This window comes from Macrotis lagotis, chromosome 7 (genome assembly GCF_037893015.1).
Source record: "Macrotis lagotis isolate mMagLag1 chromosome 7, bilby.v1.9.chrom.fasta, whole genome shotgun sequence".
Lineage (NCBI taxonomy): Eukaryota > Metazoa > Chordata > Mammalia > Peramelemorphia > Peramelidae > Macrotis > Macrotis lagotis.
In genome coordinates this window covers 64,560,719-64,576,935 of record NC_133664.1, presented here as the reverse complement: position 1 = coordinate 64,576,935, position 16,217 = coordinate 64,560,719, and the positions used below count along the sequence as shown (strand labels likewise).

The 16,217-nt window shown below is 38.7% G+C and overlaps 1 protein-coding gene across 1 annotated transcript in view; it reads right to left on the bottom strand.

Annotated features, from left to right (window-relative positions):
- Positions 1 to 12,380, bottom strand: part of GPR158 (G protein-coupled receptor 158) — a 326,379-nt gene extending 313,999 nt beyond the window's left edge. Inside the window, exon 1 of the mRNA XM_074195071.1 lies at positions 11,500 to 12,380. Coding sequence (XP_074051172.1) covers positions 11,500 to 12,380 — 881 coding nt within the window. The remainder of the gene's footprint in view (positions 1 to 11,499) is intronic.
- Between the last annotated feature and the right edge of the window lie 3,837 nt (positions 12,381 to 16,217).

Genomic DNA, 16,217 nt, shown 5'->3' with positions numbered 1-16,217 from the left:
CATGTGACATGAAATTATGGATGAGAATAGCCACCAGTCAGACTAGAAGTTAGGGACATAAAGGGTTTCATTTCAGGTGAGCTAGTGACAAAATTCTGAGGGTTGGAGACTTCCCCCCACGTCCTTTCAGTCTTCTCATCTGTTTTCCATGGCTTAGGAGTATTTTCACTTCACAGACTCAATCCTGTGTACCAGAAATGGCCCAAACCAAGTTAAATGCAGGAATCTTTATTTCAAACCTCCTCCTCAAACTTCCTCTTTTCTTTGTTTGCTTTGTATGACTGGCAGGTGTGAAATGGTTAGAAAAAGACTGAAGTTTATGCTTTTACTTTAGCTGAATTGGCACAGATAAGACACTAGCAACCTCATGCACCAGAGCAGAGAGAGAGGAAACAAACAGAATGGCAATCACTGGAAGGAGAGAAGAGAAAGTGGCAGCTGAAATGCAATGATAAAAAAAAAAAACTCTGAGGCAGAAAATTATTTGAAAATCAACCTAAATGGTACATAGCAGTACTGCTTCCGACATTGATATTTCCAAAATAGCAGCCTCAGCAAACATTCCCTGAGCTCCTACTATGTGTCAGTCACTAGACTAAATACTCAGGATACTAGTAAATACAAGAAATAGAGTCCTTGACCCCTTGGGACTTACAAATAAATTACCATTTTCCAGAAGGTCGTCCACTGATATCTTTCATGTTTTTAAGAGTGAGAAAAATGAGGCAAGCCCAGCAAGAGTTCAGTTAAAGAAAAAGTCTACAGCTCAATAGCTCTGTTCCCTGGACTTCATCCAGGTGATCTGTCTTCCATTGATAGGCTAGATTTGCTGTCTGTCCTCAGATAAGCCTATGGTCCTCAAATGCTCTTTCACTAAAGATACAAAGTTCTAGAATATCTCAAATTTCCAATCACCAAAAGCTTTGGCAAGTGAAGATGGCAAGGCATAGAGTTATTTTCAGGGAATCTATAGCATTATCACATCTCTTCTTTGGGAACAAGATTGTTGGTTATAATACTCAGCATTAGTTTTGTTGCTGTTATTTTCATTTACATTTTTGTAATCCTAGTATATATTATTTTCCTGGTTCTCCTTGCTTTACTTTTCATCAGTTCATAAGAGTCCTTGCCATGCTTTTCTGTAGACTTCATATTTTCAAACACGTATTTTTAAAAATGAGCCATTTCATATTTTTAATCAGCACTGAGCCCAAGGAAGAACACCCTCTGATCCTTCCCCTCTCCTAATGAGGCTTCCCCACACCACTCCCTCACAGAAATAGCCTTGTACTTACTTGAAGCATATTTTTCTAGTTACTTGTTTCCCCTGAAAGAATGTAAAATCCATTAGGAGAAGAATGTTATTTGTAGACTCACTGCTTAGAGGCTTAATAAATGCTTACTAAAAAATATTTCATATAAGATAAAATCTGGATGCATTAATTTAGTCACACAGTATAACAGTGATCAATGACTTTATTTGAATTAGAATCTACAAATAATTGATGCAGATATACTTTTATGAGCCTAGATGTCACAGAATATATGTTAACTAGTATCACTTTAGTTTGTAAAAATTATCCTATTCTTGTCTTTTTCAAGGTATATTCAGATCTCTATTTTCTCTTTTAAAGTTAGTATGACTTTTATATGTTTTTTACCTTGCCTTTTCCCTGAAAGAGGCTTGCAATCAACACTGTAAAAGGATTGTTGCTCAATCCATTTAACTATATATTACACACATGGAAGAGTAAAGTGTTAAAGCTTGTCATTGTACCACTCACTCCCTTTCAAAAAAAATCAAAATGGGGGCGGCTAGGGGGTGCAGTGGACAAAGCACCGGCCCTGGAGTCAGGAGTACCTGGGTTCAAATCTGGTCTCAGACATTTAATAATTACCTGTGTGGCCTTGGGCAAGCCACTTAATACCATTTGCCTTGCAAAAAACTAAAAAAAAAAAGAAACAACAAAAAAAAATCAAAACAAACACTGCATGGCTCCAGTTCTGAATTACCAGAATATGGTTATATTCTAAGAAACTCTTGGGATGGAATTCTGCTGACTTTTCACTCTGTTGTACAGATGGCAATTGTTGGTGTTCCATTGCCTATAGTACAGTGATGCCCTTGAAGACGATGAAATGGGTAGAACTTTCCCTTGGACAGCCTGCTCCCAAACCTGTTTCAGTTGTGGTTTCTTCTGTCATACTTTTCATTGATGCCTGATTGGCATTAATTATGGAATTGTGGGCATTTGGATTATTAGATATAATTATCCCTCTGTCTGAACAACCCAGTTCTACTGGACTATTCTGTTTGGTTTTCTTTAGTCTCCTACCTCATGGTCATCTCAATTCTCTGCTGTCACTTCCCATCATTATCAATAGGTCTGCTTCTCTCTACCCTTGTCTTTGCTTCTAGTCTCCCCTAATCCCTGCTATCTACTTGCTTCTTTCTGTCCTTCTTATCTCTTCTTTCTCACTTTCCTTTCCCCTTGAATTTTTAGCTTTGTCATAATTTACTTATAAATGAACAGCAAGTGAAAATACTCCTTTCCTGATGGTCAGCAAACTGGCCCATCACAAAATCAAAGAAGCTCAGAATTGGAAGAGATGCCAAAATCCATCAATTCCACACCAGAGATGTCATTCAACTTATAACCCTGTCTACCAGCAGTCTTCTAGTCTTTGCTTTAAAACCTCTGGGGGGAGACAATCTCCCAAGTCAGTCAGATTTACTTTTTTGGTTATTATACCTAATTGTCAGGAATTTTCCCTCCCACAAAGCCTACATATTCTTCTTTGCAGCTTCTACTCTTTGCTATGAATTCTGCCCTGGGGTACCATACAGAAGAAAATTCATTCCTCTTCAGCCCGACAACCCTTCAAATATCTGAAGACAGCTATTATTTCTCCAGCTATTATTGGAGACGGAATTGATCTCCAAGCATCCAGGGCCATCTCCATTGATCCTGATCTATTTATGGCCATTGGACCCAGATGGCTCTGGAGAAATGAGGCTGGTGACTTTGCACAGCCCTCCCTTACTTAAATCCAGCTTATTTGTAAGCCAGGGAAATAGAAAAAAAAACAATTTAATTTTTAATAAACTAAGAATTTACAAGATTTTTCAATGAAAACTTGATGATTATCACAATATACTATTTAATATGATCATTTCTTGCACTGAGGAAAGAAATATCCAAGAATGGCTATTGGATTAGAGATTTCAGTATTTAATAAGCAATAAATAGATACAATTTGGTCCATAATTTAGCCTTCCTTCCGCTGTTAGAAATTCATACACCAGTGGCCCCTTGAATCATAATATGAGTCACAGCAATTACATAAGGCATTAGCCAATCAAATGACCCACCCAGAACACCAGAAGAGAATATAGTGGAGTTGTAATTTCCTTAGTCCTGGACACTGCCTTTCAATGAAACCTGATATAAACATGCATTCACCCTGTTTGGCTCATGTTAAACATAGATTTAACTAAAAGCCTCAGATTTATCTCCATGTGTAGACCCCACTCCTCAATCTCTACTTAGGAAGCTGATTTTTTAAATCCAAGTGAAAACCTTAACTGCAGTGGGAAAAGGACAGGACAAGATTTCCTAGGTATAAAACTATTTTGCAACTTGTCATTTTGGAGGGTTTGCCTGGGGCACTGAGAGGTTGCCCACAGTTTCAGAACACAATGAAAACACTAGCTGCTAACCATAGGTTCCTAGCTAGCTTTTCTATGAATCCTTTGAAATCTGCTCTCCCCAAACTATACATCCTCTCTACCACTTCAACCCTAGATCAAAAATTATATTCTGAAAGACATAATCTTTCAACTCTGAAAGTGCTGCTCCAGAACCTGGTTTTAAGGGCCTTACATAACCTCTATCTCATCAGCCTCAGACAAACTGGTCTTTATTGGGAAATAGCCTTGGTCTCTTATATATTACTTTCAGCTTCCTATATATCTAGTATTATCAGGGATATATGATTTTTTCCAAAATCTGTACTGTACTTCATCCCAGAATAAAGTGATGTTGTTTTATAATGGTCCTGTGATTTCATCAGTGTTAAGTTGCTCCCTGAAAAGAACTTCACCCTAAATACAGGTTGGCCTCAATTTAAAGTTTTCAGAGATGTCTAAGCAACTGTTTATATGACTTGTCCAGAATCATATAACCAGTTTTTGTTTTGTTTCAAATTTTTTCCCCCAGGGCCCATATCTATCCGCTGTGCTAGTTGGCCTCAACACATAACAGTTTTTGTCACAGGTGGGACTTGAACCCAAGTCTCCCTGATTCAAAGGCCACTTCTCTATCCACTATTTCACACAGTACCTTGAATGTAGACTTACATATGCACAGAAAAGAACAGAACTTCAGTAGGAAGCACAGATAAGACAGTTTTGAAAGTAACATATGGAACATGTTCAAAATACTTAAAAGGAAAATTCAAGTGCATGTGTTTTAAGTCTGTGATTACATGTAGAAATGCTCAGTTTATCTGGTGTTTGTAAAGTTCAGAATTTCAAAAATAAATATGTTGCTGGGCATGGTAGTATATACTTGTAATCTTTGCTACCGATTAAATTCAGGGTAGCAGATTACTTGAACTGAGAGGTTTGATCACCATACTAAGTTAAGCATTGTTCATATGGGGACCCTTATCGGAACTGGGGACCACCAGATGGCCTAAAGGAGTCAGGTCATAAAGTTTACAGGTTAGAGTTCCTTTGGCAAACAATTTGTGCATTAAGTAGCCACTGTGCTTCCAGCTTTGGGGGGGGGGGAAGAGGGGAGGGGAAGGGGGGCAAGAGAGAGGGAGAGAGATGAATTCAAGGATGATTAAAAAGGATAATTGAATTAAATATAAATTAATCCAGTCAAAACTTTGTTTTAAATAAAGCCAATGAGGATTTCTGTTTAAACTCCAGCTAACCTAAAAGCTCAATTTTACCTTAAAACTCAACTAAAAAAATCAAAACTCATCCATTTCTCTAAGCATTCTCATTAGCCAAAGTTTTACTACAAAATTCATTGTCAGGGAATTGTTGGATCTGTGAGTATTTAGTTAAATAAGAATCAGATGAAAAATATATGTTAGCAGTAGCTTAAAAAAGGGGGGAGGTAAGGTGAGGAGAGGAAAAAAACTAATAGATAAACAATAGAATCATTACTCAAAAAAAATCAGATTTGTACACAAGCAGTATTTAATAAGGCTATTTACAGTAGTCTATTCTCATTACCACTAAGTTGCCTCTTTTCAGATGATGGCAATTATACTGTCAAGGTTATCATGATCCCAATGCACAGTGTAGCTCTTCTGCTTAAATAATCATACACACACCATCTCAGGACTGAAAAGAGGCAGCACATTGGATCCACCCATTTCTGCAGTGAGATAAAAACCATAAGCATCCTCATACTAAAGGCACATTGGCCTAAAAAATAATTGCAGCAACCACATCTTGGCATCTTGTGTATTACAGTATCATATTAAAATACAGAATATATGTTAGATCGAATAGTACCATTGAGCCTGAGATGAGAAATTCTTAAAACCCTGAAAAATGCATAGTAAACTTAGCTAGTTTTCCAATGCTGAAAGTAACATCTTTTTTCTTGTAGTTGAAACTATATAATCAAATAAGCAAGAACCCCAATTCTTTCTCCAGTAGAGAAGACTATACTACTACAATAAATTTCACCATTTTGGAAATCCCATTCTACTTCCAAATGTTTGTTCCAGAAAATATCAAGATAATATATTGTTACAGCAACTAAATGACAAATAGTCTTTGGAAATCAGAAAGCCAACCAAACTAGCTGAAAATGTAGTAAGCTTTTTTTTAAGATAAGAAAGTTAAGGCATTCCAAAAATATTTATAAAATTATCTTGGGGGAAGGTTTAGAAGTTTGTTTTAATCCTTAGATTAGAAATCTATGAGGCAGCAACTTTGTGTTAGCCTTGAGGAATTTCAGCTGACTTTTCCAGATATAGAAACTGAGCTTTTATCTGTTCTAGTTGAATATTCTTATTAAGTGAAATACTTGATTCTATTAGCAGTCACCTGATCTAACAGTATATGCCTGGTGCAGAGGGTTGTGTGTTTTTAAAGAAGTATTGGCCATGGTCACTGTTTTCATGAAGAAAGAGAGAGGGTGATCCTTTATTAAACAGGCCAAAGAATTGTGTAGACAGGTTCATCTTTCTAAATTTCTTCTCAGTTAAAAGATGTTGAATTGAAACCCAAGGACATGAAACAATTCTTTTTAAAAGTGTGAATTGAAATATTTATATCTGATGGCTCCTAAGTAGCAGAAATATATTGTACTGTTTTAGAAATGTCATTTCTATTCTTAAATGCTTATTTTGGTAAATGCTAAAAAAAAAAACACATTGCTCCAATTACTGGACCAATCATAAAACCAACCAAAATGGCTGAAAATGTGATAGCTTTGTTTTTAAGGTACCAAAGTTAAGTTGATTCAAAAATGTTTCCATGAAAACTCTGAATCTCAAGGAAAGGGTAGCGCACTCTTGGACAGTCCCATACAGTCTTTCACCCATTCTTCTCACTGTAAGCATAGGTCAACCATACTTAGAAAGGACCAAAGAAGAAAATAATGTAACTTCCTTATCAATAAATCTGGATCAATTTGTGAGTAGATGACAAAGTGGTTTAAGGAAGAAACTAAGATTACAAATGTAAATAAGATTTAGTGTGGTAATCCCATAAAATTTACAACAAAGTTAATCTGAAACACATTTAATGCTATATACATATATATATATATATATATAATTATTATGCTCTGTGATAATTGGCAAAAAATGGTCAGCAGTTCACATGAATTAATTATTTGGTATTATTTTTATACAAACAAATCAGGCATTACAAAAGTTAGCAGAAGACAAAGTGGGAAAAATTTGTAATAGGATCTAGAGGAAATATAGGATACAGTTGTAAAGTGTATCTGAAGACCTCTGAAGAGTCCTACCCCACAGGTAATGAGTCACAGGAAACAGTCAAAGGTGATGGCTTTGCTTAGGGTCCTTCTTCTACAGTGGGAATTGCTCCCCTTCACTTGAGTATCAAATGCACCAAGTGAGGTCATTAAGTTACATCATGATGAGAATAGAAGCCACAGACACTATTGTTAATATTTCCCCTTGTGAGCCATTTAAATAGTAGTCAATCCATATTGGTCTGACACTCACTTAGCTATCATTTACTCTCTACCTGGTATACACCTTCATATATACACCTTGTCATCATTATCCACCCCATCCCTGAGGCAATTCAATTCACATACCAGACTTGATTTTAATTATTGAGGATAATTTTACTATCTGGAAATCTATGAACATATAATTACTATAAGAGAATGCTGATCCTTTGTCTTCATCTCCACTGAAGGGAAAAAAAAGAGATCCTGAATAAAAACTGTCCTAGGAAGGATTTACATGAAAGATATGATAATTCTATGATTCTATAATACCTGTGTTTCATGAACTTCAAATCTTCTTCCAAAGTTTGACAACTGATTCTAGATGACACCTCACTTGTCTTTTACCTTTAGAAGGATATCATTTCATGTCATATAGGATTTTAAAGTGACACTCAATCCAGACAGAAATGTGATCCAAATGAGTCTACTATCTATTCAAAAGTTGCTTATTTTCTCATCTAGACATGATATAATGACTCTATTCAGGTTTCTCAGAGTAAAAAAGATATTTTATTAACCCCAAATCTTTCTATTGAACATGGACTAGAGAAAAAAACTGACAAAATTGTATCACCAATCAATCATAATCTAAGAAGTTTGATTCAATTAATATTTTTATACCATGATTCTCTTGCTATCAAAAGGCAGCTTCTAATTTTCTCTTGTGCCAAAATGGACAATTCATTGTACCTTTATGACCCCAATTCCCTCAACTGTAAAAGATTTGGGATTAAATGACATGCAAATTTCTTTCAAGTTCTAGATATATGATTTAATATAAAGAATCAAAAGAGGATAGAGTAAAGATTATTATTATTATCATCATCATCATTAATCAGTCAGGTGGCAAAATGGATAGAGCCCTGAACCTGGAGTCAGGAAGATCAAGTTCAAATCCAGATTCAGACACTTACTAACTATATAATTCTGGGAAAGTCACTCTGACTCAGTTTTCACATCTGAAAAATTGGATACTAATAGTGCATACCTCTCAGGGTTGTTGCGAGGATCAAATGAGATATTTATAAAGCATTTTGAAAACTGAGGGTTTTATATATACAATAGCTACTATTATTATATACTCCATAAGATTATGCTGAGAGAACTAGTATTCATTTTATATCTCTTTTCCTATATCTAATGCTTCTAGCCCAAGGCTTTCAATATAGTAAGTGCTCAATTAATATTTGCTGAAATGAATTTAAATGTGTTCACCTCATGTGTCCTTAATCAATAAATCAAGAGACATTCAGTTGAATGGAATTGCATGCAAATTTTTTGAATGAAAGGGAGAGAGGAAATTAATGTCTGCTTCTCATCTATGTTCTAAACTGAATTTCGAACCTTAATATACTTCTCTCATTCATACCCAGAAAGGAGGTTAAAATTTGTTTGAGATATTGCTTAAATTGATAAAAATAAATAACAGTAATTGAGTAGTATTTCTACTTTATTTTAAGATTTAATTTATTAGATTTACTTCCTCTACAAACAATCTGGTCCTAGTGAATGGATCTTCTAAGTAAAGGGGGGGGGGATATTCTAGACTATCAAATGAGACTTAAAGCTTCAGAGATATTTTCTTGACTTTTCCTTTACTAAGGAAAGGTTGTATGTCACTTATCAATATATTTTTCATTACAGACTTTTCCCCCAAATTATTGAGATATAAAATGCTTTTTTAAAAAAAACACAATGGCTTGACTGGCCTTCTAGTTTCCAAGAAATGATTCATTTCAGTCTCACTGTATTATCTTTTGTGTCCATATCTGTCTGCTATTTTAAAGAAGTGTAAAAAAACCTCAACCCACGTAAGATGACTAAGAATTTGAATGACTCTTTCTTTTATGAGTTTAGAGATCAAAAAAGAGAATGTCTCATGTAAATATTACCTAAAATATAGAAAACAAACATCTATTTTTAGTTCCCTTAACTGTTTTTCTTCTCTTATTGCCCTAAAAGGTGCTTGAGAATTGAACATTTAAATTGAACAGAGTATTTAAACTGCCCAGGTTCCAGGCATCCATGGACAGGTACTTTAGCTATATATCAAAACTCCACCTCCATCAACCTTTAGAAATCATAGAGTATGATGCTAAAAGGTCTATGTCAAAAGAAGTATCTTGTTCTGTTACTTGGATGACCCCTGCTGGCTAAATTCTACTTAAATTTGACATTCTTCATGTCTTTGAAAGCTGAAAAAATGACTCTCAGAGTTCTCAAAAACTGTTCTGTTCTCTGCTCCAAAAGGATGGTGAAAAGTGCATTCCATTGCCTTTCTTAGAGTCTTCTGCTTTCCTGGCTTTGGGTCAAGCCAGGAATATTAGGTCTGAGGTCTAAAATCTTTTAAATACAATATTTTATTATAAAGACCTGGAACAAACTGCAATCCCTGAGAATTCTGTAAAAAAGCAGGAATGGGACATTTGGCTTTTCAAGATCCAATACAATGCCTGTATCTTTGTCAAATAAATTCTTTGTTAAATTGAGTACAAAAGTTCCATTCCATCTCAAGAATTATGAGATTCCTGTGCCTTGGAAAAATTCAAGCTACAAAACTAGGAACTCAGTACCTAACTGGTCTTTGCTTTTCCAAGCAAATTAGATGGCAAGTAGCTTGCATCTGGGCTCAGCTCTTCCTAATAGGATCAGTACATTAATCAAAGGCAATGAGATAATCCCTTCCAGTTGTAAAAGGTGATTGGAGAAGGGGGGAGTCCAAGGAGAGGAGAGGAGGGGGGATAGAGAGAGGGGGGAGGGGAAGAAGAGAGAGGCAGAGACAGAGACAGAGAGAGAGAAAGAGAAGGGGGTAAAGGGGGAGAGAAAGTGAAGAGAGAGGGGGGAGAAAGAGGGAGAGGGGGAGAGGAAGCAAACCACAGAAAGCAAAAGAATCTGCACAAGTCATAGAAAGGATATATGATTTTGTTCTTCTCTAGTGCTATCACCTATAGAAATAAATAGAAATAAAAGATTTCAAAGAAAACAAGCCCCTGATTTTACACATAAGGCCTCTTAAAGGTTATACAACAAGCTCATGAATAAGTCCCAGACTAGAGCAAAGATCTCCAGGCCACCGGCTCCCTCATTTGCATCCTACTGCCTGCTTTTCTAGTTCTTATATGCTCTGAGAGCATTAAAAATAATAACTTTGTGGTTTCTGATTCTATTACAAAAACAAAAAGAAAAAAAAGAAAAAGAAAGTAAGCTTCTCAGAAATCTCCACACATAAAGTCTAAGGGGTTTGGAGAGGGTCACACCCCAGACCTCTCCTGGAACTCCCATTTCAGCCCTGTCTCAGCAGTTCTCACTCCCATCCTTCAGAGGGGGTGTTGCTCTTGGCTCAGGTCATCCGAGGTCAGGACTTTGTGAGATAATGTTCTTTTTCCCCCAGTTCATACTGTTGTCCAAGACCGTAGTTTTAAATAGTAACAATTCGTTTTTCCCAATATTGAAACCTTCCATTCCCTGAGCTAATTCACAGAGCTATAAAAATGAGGGACGACTCCAAGATGCAAGGGAATGTTTGGGTCTGCGTTAAGGGTACCGAGGAGTTCACTGTGCAGAGCACGGTGATCTCCACCTTCGAATCTATTTCCTTGTGCTTGCTGTCCTTAACAAAATGTTGGAGGGAACTGTGCCTTGATAATCATACGCTCTGATAACTACCCGATAACACTTCGGCCACAGTCAAACCATCAACACCAGGAGGAGGCAGAGGTTACAGACTGAGTGACAAGACTAGAAAGGCTCTCTCACTGAAGTCCCCTCCTTCCCCAGTCCCCGACACCTTTGCCCCCTGGGATACCGGAGGCTCCTCTGCCCTGGGCTCTAGGCAGGTACTCCCTATCTTCCCTTGACTGAGGAAGCCAGCGCTTGATCACAGCTCCTCAATTCAGGAGCTCCCCCAAAAGTCGATCCAAATGAGGGGAGATGAAGTACACCTCATATTTCCTTCTCCTTTCCCCAGGCAGGGTAGGCGAAAAGAGAGGGGATTTTTTTTTTCCCCTTGAGTAAAGGTTTGCTACCATGTTCGCGTGAAGGGTCCCCTACCCTATCTCTAGGATGGGGCAGGGCAGCAAAACCATAGTAGGCACCCCTTACACGCGCAGGCGCGTGCGCATGAACACATACCACACACACACACACACACACACACACACACACACACACACACACACACACACACACCCCGCAAGCAGCATGCTGCTGTTGTTGTTGTTGTTGTGTGCCTGTGTGTGCTTTCTCTGATTCCTCTTCCTACCTGAATTCGGGAACCACATTGGACTGGAACCGGTAGAAAGCCGCGGAGAGAGTGACCAACCAGCCCGGTTTGTAACTCCCGTTCTCACACTCCAGGTACGGCAGAGACCACCTGACCTGGTTCTTTTCCCCCCACGAGCCGTCCCGGACCCTCCAGCTGTGGCTCAGGCTCCGGCCCCTCTGGCTGGAACCTCGGTGGTGAAAATGGGGCCTCCATTTGCGCCTCAGGCCGTGAAACCACTCGGTCTCCTGGGTGGCGTTGGCCAAGTGGTGAGCAGAGGAGGACAGGTTCTGGAGGAGGATGCGACTCTCCCCCCGAGTGGCCTGAAGGAAGACCTGGGGAGCCGGAGAGGACAGGGACTCGGTGCTGAAGGTAATGGCTGCCCGCGAGATGCTGGGCTCATCTTCAAAGATGCTCCGGATCAGCGCCTGGTACCACTCCAGGTCGTCCTGCAAGTTCTGCTCCAGCGACTTATTGATCATGTTGAGGAAGTTGGTGGCGTAGATAAGCGTGTCCATCGCCCCGTGCAAGGAAGGGTGCAGGCTGACCATGGTGGGGGACTTCCCCGGCAGGCCGGCTGCCAGCTCGAAGCGGCCCGAGCAATTGGTTCGCTTCAGTTCATGGGAGTCCCCAGTGTAGAGGTAAGAGGCCACGTCCGTGGGCACCTCCTCGGAGAGTTTCTGCGCCAAGATGGTGCCGTCGGTGGAGCGGCTCCAGGGAGACGAAGAGTCGGAGGCTCGGGCGGACTGATGGCCATGCTGCTTCCCTCTGAGGGTCCTCTCTCTCTGGGGCTCCAGGCGCCCCGGTGGGTCACGGCTGGCACCGGCAGCGCCCCATCCCAGCTGAACAAGCAGGAGGCAAAGGAGTAAGGAGTAAACCATGTCTCTTGGCTGTCTCCGAGTGAGGGGAGCAGAGGTGATGGGAAGTCACTTTTCAATTTTTTTTATTACTAATCCTAATAGTATTACTATTGTTGGTCTTCCTTCTTACAGATGGTATCAAGGGGAGGAGGTGGAGGTTTTAAAAATAAGAATTTTAAAAATAGCCTGGATCTCAAAGCAGGAAACTGTAAGCAGGAAACCAAGTCACCTGTGGCAATGCTGACTGCGATCTCCTCCCTACAATAGGCTAGCCCTGGGGATTACGCACCTCGCAGCCTTGATCTGAGCAGGTTACATCCCAGCTCGCTACACGGCAGCTATAGTTAGCCTGCTTACGTCTTTATCCCCATCCGTTGCCACTGCCGCTTTCATTGAGGTGTGTTAACGAGATGCTTCTGCTGCTGCCGCCGCCTGCAAGCGCCTCTCCATCATCTAACCAGTGGCAGGTTCTCCCCCTCTTCACCCCCCTCCCCAACTCAAGCTCCTCCTCATTCACTTCCCACGGAGGCTCTGATTGCGCGCGCATAGACACACACAGAGAGAGAGAGAGAGAGAGAGAGAGAGAGAGAGAGAGAGAGAGAGAGAAGACAGAGTTGCAAGGAAATTTGAAAAAGCAAAAATATATTTTGAGAAGAGAAAAGGTGGGGGGGAAAGGTGTGCTTGTCTCTATGGAGGAGAGGATGCTTAGGTTTGGCCAAGGAAACACTTTCTTCCCTATCTCCAGACTTGGGGGTTGGGAGGGGGGGTCTGTTAACTAGACAGCTTGGCTACAATCAACCCTTTATTAGAGCTCAGAGGGGCCTTGTAGAGCGGCATACAGGCATCTCGCTCCCTGAATGGTCGAATCCTCTGTCAATCACCAAACTTCCTTTCACAGGGCTCATAGGGCCTGAATAGGGAGCTGTCCAGTACTGAACTCAAAGGTAGACCGAGGCGTCTGCTCAGGAGGGGAAACAGGGAAAAGATTAGGTGGGGAAGAAGGGGAGAGAAGAGGAGACAAGGAAGAGAGAGGAGGAGAGGGAAGAAGAGGGAGAGGAGGAAGAAGAGAGGGAGGAGGAGGAAGAAGAGGAAGAGGAGAAGGAGGAGGAGCTCCAAAAGATGTTATCCTATGGAAAATAACTGAAATTTTGTAGTTTACCAAGCAAACCGACTTTGAAGGATTATGTTGACATTTCCATATTTTCATTGAAACAATCTTTTGCTCAGGTTTGTATCTTAGGGACATAGAGAGGAAAGAATAAGTAGGCTTGCATTCCTACCTCAAAAAAAAGAGGGAAAACAGTTTCCAGTGTATCTCCTCATTTTTAAGCAAATTATTAAATCAACTTCCATAGTTTTTTGGTTGAAAAATAAAAACAACTACTTTCTGGGGTTGGTCCTAAGTATGAGGGAGTAATGGAGACATCTGCTGGCAAAGCTTAAAAATTGAAACTTAAGAATATTCTTACACGAGAGGTTAAGGGTAGCACAAATGACAAATAAGTTATAATAGAATGAGCTCTGGTTTTTTGGAATAAAAGAAACTGGATTTCGATCTCACCTCTGCTATTTAATACCTATGTAATTAATTAGCAAGTCACTAAATATTTCCAAGTCTCAGTTTCCTCATCTGCAAAATGAGAGGATTACTCTAGGTGATCTTTAATCATTTCATCTATAAATCTATGCTACTATAAAATTTCTTAGAATCAGTTACCTAAATTTGACTCTAAGTGTTCAATGTCAGGGCAGCTAGGTGGTGCAGTGGATAGAGCACCAGGCCTGGAGTGAGGAGTACCTGAGTTCAAATCCAACCTCAGACACTTAATAATTACCTAGTTGTGTGGCCATAGGCAAGCCACTTAACCCCATTGCCTTGCAAAAAATCTAAAAAAAACAACTAAATGTCAGCATGGCAGTAGGTCTCCCAATAGAGCTGTGCTTGGCCTTGTGCTGTTTAACATTTTCATCATTGACTTATATGAAGGTACAGTTGGTATGTACATTAAATTAGTAAATGACACCAAGTCAGGAGGGATAACCTCAGACATATGTGACTGGGGTGGGGGGGGGGTGTAATAGCTAAATACCAGTTGTTCTGAAAAAGATATGGGAGTTTCAATTGACTGCAAATTCAATGTTTCATCAGTGTGATGGGGCAACCAAAAAAAACTGATTTAGTCTTGAGCTACATAAATAAGAGCTTCTGGGGAAAGGGAGGTAATAGTTCATTGGATTTCATTTAAAATATAGTGTTCAGTTGCAGCACTATAATGTAAAGCTAGAATATCCATAATAAATATTCAAATAAATATTTTTTCAAAAAAATTAAAATTTAAAAAAAAGAGAGAAGAGGGGTCAATATAATGAGTTCTGTTTTGGACAAGTTGGGTCCAAGATGTCTATGGGATAGCTAGTCTTAGATTGACAGAAGAGAGATTAGGGCTGAGAGATAAGAGGTGGCAAGTGCCCCCCTTCTTAGGGGTCCTAAGTGGATGGACGACCACTTCTCTAGTATACTTTGTTAGGGATTTTTTTGTACTTGCATTGATCTAAATGGCCTCTTAGTTCTCTTAATATTGTCAATTTCTGTAAATCCTTACTCAAATACCTCCCTCAAACTCTCTAATCCTCTGTATCCTCTATGAAAACTGACAGGGTTATTGTGAGAAAAGTGTTTTGAAAATCTTGAAGAAATATGTAAATGTGAGCTACTATTAATGAGAACATTTCTTCATTATATTATGTATAAATTTTCTATAAATCAATGGTCAAACTTAAATTGAAATAATCCTTGCCAACAACATAGTGATTCAGAAAAACCACAAATTGGATTGCATCTTATTTAATTAAACATTTCCTGATCATATTTTAATCTGGTTCCTGTCAAACTAAGGAGTTTTGCAAGGTGATATGTAACTAGCAGGCCAGAGATTGACACCTCTGCTGTAAATAATAGATAAGAAATTAGGAGCTCTAATTAGAAACAGGGGCGAGGAAGAGAGGGGCAAGAAATAAATAGATCAAGCTTTAAAAGTGTGCACAGAAATTTTGGATTCTCATATATTTGTTATTCATTTGTGGGTTTTGCCTTCTTGGAAGCATGAGGGCAGAGATGAGTGGATTTTCAGAAGACTCCTTTAAAATCACATTTCCAAATAAATTCTAAAGAAAGCCAAAGAAAAAATTACAAAATTCACATCACTTGTCAGATCAGGAAAATGTTGGACAGAGCATTCAAAAACTTGTGCTTAGACTCTCTATACAAGATTCTCAGAAAAAAAGAAACTTTTGAAGATGATACATACAAGACTCATCAGTTAAAATGCATATTCTCAACCAAGCAGAAATGTTTTCTTGGTATTTCTGAAGAAGGGCTGTCAGATTAAGGCAAAGAATATAATTTTCTAAACTATAGTATAGTAATGTTTGTAAAGATAAGGAATCTTATTTATTGAATTTATCCTTAAAGTAAGGTTCATCTGATATACATTTTATTCACACAAAGTTGGTCAACATACCTCATAATGTAAGGGCAATATTCATTTAATGGTTTAATCTTGTTATAACATAAAATTTGACATTTTCTGGCTCATTTAAAGAGTAATTCATATTTGATACATTCCTTGGTAACTTCTAGTTAACTTTTCAAAATCAAAGAGACTTCTCAACACTAAACTTAGAATTTTAAATGCAAGATATAATTCCATTGATATGATCTACTCTCAGTCTTACCAGTGACCCAACATAAGTCAGAAGGCTTGAGATCTCCTCCCAGCACCATCACAAATAAGCTACATGACCTTGAGTAAGTCACTTAATATTTCAATGTTTCCATTTCCTCATCAAAAAAGGAAT